Genomic DNA, 8,806 nt, shown 5'->3' with positions numbered 1-8,806 from the left:
ATGGAGTCAACAACATTGAATGGAATAATGGCTAGATGGAAAATCTTGCTCTCTGAGTTTGATATCGTATATGTAAGTCAGAAGGCCATCAAGGGGAGTGCGATAGCAGATTTATTGACTAGCAGAGCTCTGGAAGATTATGAGCCTCTGGACTTTGATTTCCCGAATGAAGATTTGATGTATGTGGCAAATGCTGAAGAGGATCCCCAAGAAAATCATTCTTGGAGATTAAACTTTGACAGAGCATCGAATGCACTAGGCAATGGGATTAGGGCAGTCCTGGTGTCTCCGAATAGAGATTATCATCCTTTCACCAGTAAGTTGGACTTCGATTGCACTAATAATATGGCCGAGTATGAAGCTTGCATCATGGGGATTCGAGCAGCTATAGAGCAGAAGATTAAGATACTAGAAGTATATGGAGACTCAGCATTGGTAATTTATCAATTAAAAGGGGAATGGGAAATGAGAGATCCCAAGTTGATCCGTTATCGGAGATTGGTTTTGGAATTAATTGAAGAGTTTGACAACATTACCTTTTGTTATCTCCCACGGGAAGAAAATCAGATGGCTGATGCTCTTGCTACTTTAGCTTCCCTGATTAAAGTGAATCAGTTAGAGGACATGAAACCCATTCAAATTAGTATTTATGAGATCCCAGCCTACTGTTACAGCATTGAAGAAGTGGAGAATGATAATCGTCCCTAGTACCAAGATATATTGCTATATGTGAAGAATCGCGAATATCCTGATCAGGCAACGGAGAATGATAAGAGGACATTGAGGAGACTAGCTATTCACTATGTCTTAGATGGGGAGATCCTATACAAAAGGGGAAAGGATCGAGTATTGTTGAGGTGCGTGGACACCGTAGAGGCTAAGGAAATTTTAGAAGAAGTCCATGAGAGTGTTTGTGGAATGCACGCTAATGGATTTACCATGGCTAGACAGATTATGAGATTCGGATATTACTGGTCCACTATGGAAAGAGATTGCATCAATTATGCCAAAAAATGTCATAAATGCCAAATTTATGGAGAGAAAATGCACGCGCCTCCTTCTCCTCTTCATGTGATGACTTTTCCGTGACCTTTCTCCATGGCCTTTCTCCATGTGGGGTATGGATGTCATTGGACCAATATCACCGAAGGCTTCTAATGGACATTGTTTCATTTTTGTTGTTATTGACTACTTCACTAAGTGGGTAGAAGCAGCATCATATGCTAATGTCATGAAGTCAGCAGTCAGTAAGTTTTTGAAGAAGGAGATCATATGTCGATATGGAATGCCTGAAAGGATTATATCTGATAATACATTGAATTTGAACAACAGCACAGTAGTAGAAGTTTGTAATCAATTCAATATCAGACACCATAATTCGTCACCGTATCGTCGAAAAATGAATAGTGCAGTAGAGGCGGCCAACAAAAACATTAAGAAGATTGTGGCGAAAATGGCTGAAACTTACAAGGATTGGCATGAGAAGTTACCATTCGCTCTTTTGGCTTACCGAACATCTGTTAGGACTTCTACTGGGGCAACACCTTTTTCTTTGGTTTATGGAATGAAAGCAGTTTTACCTATTGAGGTTGAAATTCCTTCTCTCCGGGTATTGGCTGAGTTAAAATTGGATGAGGCCGAATGGATCCAATCTCGGTATGATCAGTTGAACCTAATTGAAGAGAAAAGATTAAAAGCTATTCGTCATGGTCAAATGTATCAGAAGCGAATGATGCGAGCTTATAATAAGAAGGTTCGTCCCAGAGAATTTCATGAAGGGGATTTGGTTTTGAAAAAGATCCTCCCTTTACAAAAGGATTTCAGAGGGAAATGAATGCCAAACTGGGAAAGACCTTACGTTGTGTAAAGGGCTTTTTCTGAAGGCACTTTGATTTTGAGTGAAATAGATGGCAAAAATCTTCCGAATCCTATAAATTCAGATTCAGTCAAGAAATATTTCACTTGAAGGAAGAGAGGAATCAAAGTGAAAACCCGCAAAGGGCGCTCTGATCTCCTAAAAAAAGGGAAAGGCCAATGTGAAAACCCGAAAAGGGCGCCTTAAGACCAAAGGGGGTTTGAGTTGAAAACCCAAAAAGGGCGGCTCAAACATTGTCAGATTGGGGCATATGGTGATCTCGCTTCACTTAAGTCAACAAGAAAAGGATATACGAGGCTTGGGGCATTGACAAAGTACTGTAGATCCCCTAAACACATATTAAATTCAGAAGGGTTCTTGGCTTGCACGGAAAAGTTTAAGCGGCGATATCCAAAGCACCTAGTCTTCATATTATTTGCACCAAATTTGTTGGTTCTTGTAAATACTTCATTCTTTGCTGTTCTTGAATACTTTTTCTTTTCAGGACACTTACTATCAATAAACTCTTGAATTAATTCATCTCTTACTTAGTATTTTCGATCTTTGCGCAAGTATGTCGCATTAGAATAATGATTGATGGACTAATAAACTTTCATAAAAGAAGCTTGGTATATTACTCTGGGAATTTCTAAATAATTTGGTAACCTGAAATAGGACTATTGTTTAAAACACCCCGAGTCCAAAAGATAAAGAGCCTAAGAAGGAAAAAGTCTAAATTAAGACTGTTTTTTCGAATTTGGTTGTCCAAATAGTGAATGAGACAGCAAGAAGTCTTGGTGGGGTAGGAAGAAGTCCCCTACAGAAAGAAAGCTCCTCATTTAGGCATAAGCATTTGATAAGACACCTCGAGAGTGGTGTAAACAAATTTCATAATCTGTATCCTTGAATTACGATAGGAGAAGACTGAGAAGAGTCAAATTTTCCTACTCTTAAGTCACGGCGGAAGAAATATAGTACAAATTCTATGTCCTAGAGGGTTGAGCTTTGAAGTGCACAATGGGGGGCAATTTGATTGAGTGTTTTTTCGAAGATATCAGCCAAGCAAAAGGCGTCAGCAACAAAACCTTAATAAACTTCAAGAAATGATAATTCTTAAAAAATGACATTCTGCATTCATTCAAATGTCATTCGCACATGTCTAGTTAGGAGCATTTGATGCATTTTATGTCATCCTAATCATTAGGCATAATTAGGTTCACTATACAGGTCATGTTCCCCAGAGAGCAGATCAGTGAAGATAACAGATCGAGTCTTATCTCCCTGAAGTTGCAGTGGAGCAGACTAAGTAGGCAAGTCTTATCCTCCTGAAGTTGCAGTGAGGCAGACTAAAGATGGCAAATCTTATCTCCCTAAAGTTGCAGTGGAGTAGATTAAAGCCGGTAATCCTATCTCGCTGAAATTGCAGTGAGCGGATTAAAACTTTAGATCTTATCTCTCTGCAGTTGCAGAGAGCAGATCGCATCTAGTCTTATCCTCCTGAAGTTGCAGTGAGGCAAGCTGAAGATGGCAAATCTTATCTCCCTGAAGTTGTAGTGGATCAGATTAAAGCCGATAATCCTATCTTCCTGAAGTTGTAAGTGGAGTGGATTAAAACCTTGGATCTTATCTCTCTAAAGTTGCAAAGAGCAGATCGTATTTAGTCTTATCTCCCTGAAGTTGCAGTGGAGCAGATTAAAGCCGATAATCCTATCTTCCTAAAGTTGCAGTGGAGTGGATTAAAACCTTGGATCTTATCTCTTTGAAGTTGCAGAGAGCAAATCGTATTTAGTCTTATCTCCTTGAAAGTTACAGTGGAGTAGATTAAAGCACTAGTTTCCTATACTTATTAAGATGCAGTATGAAGGAATGAGGCTACTTGAAGAATAAGAGTACCAAGGTCCAGCATGACCGGGCAAAATTAGGCATTTTAAAGTCTTTGCTTCGTTCTTGTTACACGATAACGAGCAAAGAGGGGCAGCTGTACATGCCGAATTTTGCCTGGGTCTAAAAGACTCGCATTACAGACAGGCCCATATGGCCCAATTAATAAAACAAACGAGGGCCCAAACTACGGTGGCCCAAATTACAGACAGAAACCCTAGGGTTTCAACAGTGCCGCAAGCCAAGCTCCGAATCTCCGTGGATCTTCACCTGCTCATCAAGGAAAAAACGAAAATGGAAAGCGAATCAAAAGATTTGTAAATCAAATCAAGAAATAGATTTGCTTCCTCTTTAAATTTATTTCATACGGCTATAAAACAGCCATGGTAATATTGTAAGCAGGAGGGGGAAATTAAATAAAAAAACAATTATTCTTACACAAACAGAGAGTTCAACATATTGAAAGCGGAGAATCAATTCAAAGGTCTATATTATTTTTTTATTTACTTTGATTTGTTGTGTTCTGCGTTTATATTTTTATTTTACTAAAACATATAAGGAAAGGAAAGAATCAACCTGCGTTTGGAGCCTAAACCGTCGTGAGAATTTAAGGTAGCCTTCTCCGAGGAAAGGCGGTCGGAAACCGAAAGGTTTCTTGGGTTTTTGAGGCGTCTCTGCTTTTATTTCGATGGATTTGAGCCCAGATTTCTGGCCACCCCAGACAGTGGTGCCAGCGCCGGCGCTGGAGATTGGCGGCCAGCGCGGTGGCCGGTGACCGGCCGATGACCGGACGACTAGAAGGGGGAGAGCTTTTTTGAAGTTTTCAGAGGTTTTTTTTAAAAAGAGACGGAAACTGAAATTTTCGGATAGATTTTTGGCTTAAATAGCCTAGTGAAACGACGTCGTTTCACCAAGCCTCCCCAGATGCCAAAACGACGTCGTTTTGGGAGGCCGACCCGACTCCGACCCGACCCGGCCTAAGATCCGCGTGTTTTTTAGCGGAAGGGTAAATTGCGATTTCAGCCCCTCCGCCTTTTGATGTTTTTTGCAATTGAGTTTTTGATTATTTTTAAATTTGCCCTTTAATTTAGTTACAGTTTCATGTCAGCCCTAATATGAACGACGCAGTTTTAGAGGAGAGGGGAAAATTTTCCCTTCCAGCCCCTCTATGTAATTTGCGTGTTCAAATTAGTCCTTTGGGTTTCATTTATTTGCAGATTTGCCTCAAAATTTTTCAATTGTTGTTCAATTTAGTTTTTTTTATTATTTTCCTAATTAATTTTAATAATGTAATTGCTATTTTTTTTATTTTTGTAAATATTTTTCAAAATATATATTTATTTTTATGCTCATTTTATTTTTTTAAACTAATGTTTTTTATGTATACATATTTTTTTTGAATTTTGATAATGTTAACATTATTAATATATTTTATGTTTTCATAAATACATTATAAATTTTATAAATCAAAGTTTTACATGAAAATTCATTTGCATGCCTCTAATTCTTCATAATTTCATTTATTTTACTTATTTTGCTCATTTATTTGATATTTTAGATGTCATTCGTTATTTTTACTTTTGTCTTAATTTAGCTTGTTTAAACTTCATGTTATTACCTCATTGTTATAATTATTGTTGTATTTATTATTGTGACATTTATACATGCATTCAACCTAATATCACATCATTTTTTTACTCGATTTCAAACTTTTCAAAATTGAGCGAATGCTTGTGTTTAGGATTTTCAAGGAAATTGAGCCCTAACGTATTGAGTTCCGATTTTCTTTGTTAAATCTAACAATCAAGCATTTCTCTTTAATCAAAAAAATAAGAACTTATTATTGGGAATTCAACACGTTGTGTCCTAACGCATTGGATGTGATGCATTGATTTCTCAAAATGAAGATTTTTGCTAAAAAATAATAAAGGAAATATTCCAAGTTTGGGATTTTGAAGGAATTGTGCCCTAACGTATTGGGTCGCGATTTCTTAAATCTTGAATAAATGTATATTCTTTTAAATTTTTATTGTATGTATTCTGGCCTAATTCATTTTTGGAAAAATTAGAATGTCGTGCCCTAACACATTGGGTGTGACATTTTCCTTCTCTGAAATGATAAAGGTCTTAATACGTAACGTTTTTAAGTTTTTTTGCTAAGGATTATATATTTTCAAACTCTCGACTTCAAGACATTAATTAATCAATTTGGTTCCAATTTTGGGCGTTACGAGGATGCTAATCCTTTCTCGTACATAATTGACTCCCGAACCAATTTTTTTAAAACTCGTAGACCAAAGCCATTTTTTAGGTGATCCAATCACACCTTAATAAAAGATTGGCGACGACTCCCAATTTTCATTTTTTAAAAGTCGATAACCTAAAATTTTTATTTAAAAAAAATGGTTTCGACAGTCAATTTTTTAAATTCATAGATTTTGTTTTCCTCTTTTCATTTTCATGATCGATTGTCATATTTCAGCACTAACAAAGGCATTATAACATAATCGACCCGATTAAGTAACGAACAAGTAAAAAAATAGCAGGAGAAATTGAGAAATTAAATACATAAATTTAATATGGAAAAACACCTCTAAAGAGGATGAAAAAAACCACAGGCAAAGATAATTTTACTATAATGGTAAAAGAACGAAGAGTACAAAAGATGGAAATAAAAACTAAATCCCGAAAACTCGAAAACAAAGAACCCTCAAAACGTAAACACAAAATTCTCTAAAACTGTTATGAGTTCTAATCTCTAATGGGTGTATTTTCTAAGGTTATAAAAAAGCCTGTTTATAGGCTAAATTCACAGGTCAAATAATAATAAAATAATCTAGACTAATCAGAGTTTGATTGAAACAAATAAACAAAGTTTAACTGGAAGATTATTTCTCAAATTTGATTGAAATAGGAGTCATACTCAACAAATCTCCAACTTGACTCATATATTCACAACACCATCTTTGCCAAAGTCCGCCATGAGCCTATCTTGAACTATGTAGGAATTAACTGAGTCAAATTTATGCTTAGAAATTGGAAGACTTTTAGCCTTCGACTTGTACACTGCCAAATCAAAACTAACTCAGGTCTGATTTTCACGAACACAGTGCTCTAACTTTTCAAAACCTGCATCCAAAAGAGAACCTCTCTTCAACAAAACGGTCATACATTTTTCCCTCCTATGACCAAGCTGCCTCCACTCCAAACGAGTTAACTTCGACTCCGTAACAAACGAGGGACGTCCGATTTTACCTGTCACTATAGAACCTTCCAAAATATAAAGACTACTGGTCCTTTTACCTTTTAATAAAACGAGAGCCCCACAAAATACCTTAATGTCGCTTGACTCGATGTTGATTCTACAGCCTTTCAAGTCTAAAATACTCAAGAAGATGAGATTATTTCGTAAATCAGGTACATACCTGACATCTGAGAGTGTCCTAATCGTCCCATCGTGCATCCTAATTTTAACAGTACCAATACCAATTACCTTACTGGATGAATCATTTCTCATACGCACAACTCAACATTCAACTGAACTGTATGTGGAGAATCATTCTTTATTGTGACACATGTGGAAAGAACATCCCGAATTTAGGATCCACTCAGACATAAGCTTAGAGTTATCGCTCGTTGACACTAACAAGAAATCATCACCGCTTCATTAGCCAAATTTGCACTAGCTACATCTTCCTTATTACTCTCAACAACTCTTTTATTTCGCAGTTTATAACAATCTACTTTGACGTGACCTAACTTTTTACAATAGCGACACATTTTGTCTCGCTTCTTTAATGCTACCAAAATGGAAGCTTGGTATATGATGCGGAATCCCGGATCTAGACACAAGAGAAACACAAATTAGAAATAAAATGAGAATAAAATTAGCTAATAATAAATAAATAAATAAAAAGGATAGATTTGCCCTATGGAACCCTTGGTTAACTTGTAACCAAAAACGTCAATGATTGAGCGGCTCCCTACGAAACCCCTAGAAGAAGAACCTCTAGAAACACCGATGAACGGGAAAGAAATTTGAATATTTGCAACTCCAAAATACCCTCGAAAGTAACAAACTCCAAACTAAATAGCAAGAGAAGAATCACTCTACTCTAAAAAATTTGCCTCACACAAATTTGAAAGAAAACAAATACTCTTCTTTTTATTCCTCCCTCAATGTGTAGAAAACAAGCCTATTTATAGGAAAATTACAAGAGTAATTGAATCCTAATAAAACTCTTTCAAGAGTAATTGAATCCTAATAAAAACTCTTTAAAATTATCTAAGAAAATAAATAAATAATAACCTAACCAATAAAATTACTTAACTCATAAATGATGTGTCCCAACCAATGAGAATTAAGTAAATAATAATAATAAGATACATAAAAAATTAATCCACCAATTTATGGGCTTTTACTATTCCAAGATTGGTCCAGTGAATTGCATTCCCGTATTTATCAATGTCACGAACATGATGAATTAAATTTGTCGCAACAAAGTCTTGGACAAAAGCATTCATCTTTGATTTTAATTGTCGTGCCTTGCTTCGAGTGATTGGACCACTAGGAAAGACAACCCTTTGAGTGTCACCTTCTTGGCTCGTATCATTCTCCCCCTCTTCAAGAAGATTCGTCCTCGAATCTGAACTTGGAATGGTCCATCTCCTCATGCTTCAAGTTTATTCTTTCTCTTAGAAGGAAATACATCCTCAGAATCCTGCAAAAAATTAACAAGGCAACTAGGCAAATGTGTATTAGGGTTAGTCAAAACGAAGTTTTCTCTAAACCTAATAATTACAAATGTTTGTTTTGTACAAGGAGCAAATTTGATATCTCGAAACCTAGCAAATAAACTCACTTTCTCATCTCGTGACTTGTGTGTGCAATCACTCACCAATGTTGGGCCTTTAAGTTGGCTTTTAACACTAAGGGCTTCTTTACTCTTAGCCTTTTTCAATGATTTTACCTCACTTCCCTTACCCATCTCACTAGCAAGTTTGAGTTAATCATTGTAGACTTCTTGAGGAGGAAGTGGAGCCAAAGTAAACTTCTTTCCAAGGAATACA

General features: G+C 36.4%; 1 protein-coding gene across 1 annotated transcript; it reads left to right on the top strand.

The window, feature by feature from the left end:
- On the top strand, positions 1-708 carry LOC121215418 (uncharacterized). Its single transcript, XM_041089895.1, has 2 exons — positions 1-316; positions 362-708. The coding sequence occupies exons 1-2, from the start codon at positions 1-3 to the stop codon at positions 706-708; spliced, it is 663 nt and encodes a 220-aa protein (XP_040945829.1).
- Positions 709-8,806: the final 8,098 nt, after the last annotated feature.

Source organism: Gossypium hirsutum, chromosome D03 (genome assembly GCF_007990345.1).
Source record: "Gossypium hirsutum isolate 1008001.06 chromosome D03, Gossypium_hirsutum_v2.1, whole genome shotgun sequence".
In the NCBI taxonomy this organism is placed as follows: domain Eukaryota; kingdom Viridiplantae; phylum Streptophyta; class Magnoliopsida; order Malvales; family Malvaceae; genus Gossypium; species Gossypium hirsutum.
The sequence above is the reverse complement of the archived record's forward strand: the minus strand, read 5'-3'. Positions and strand labels throughout refer to the sequence as shown.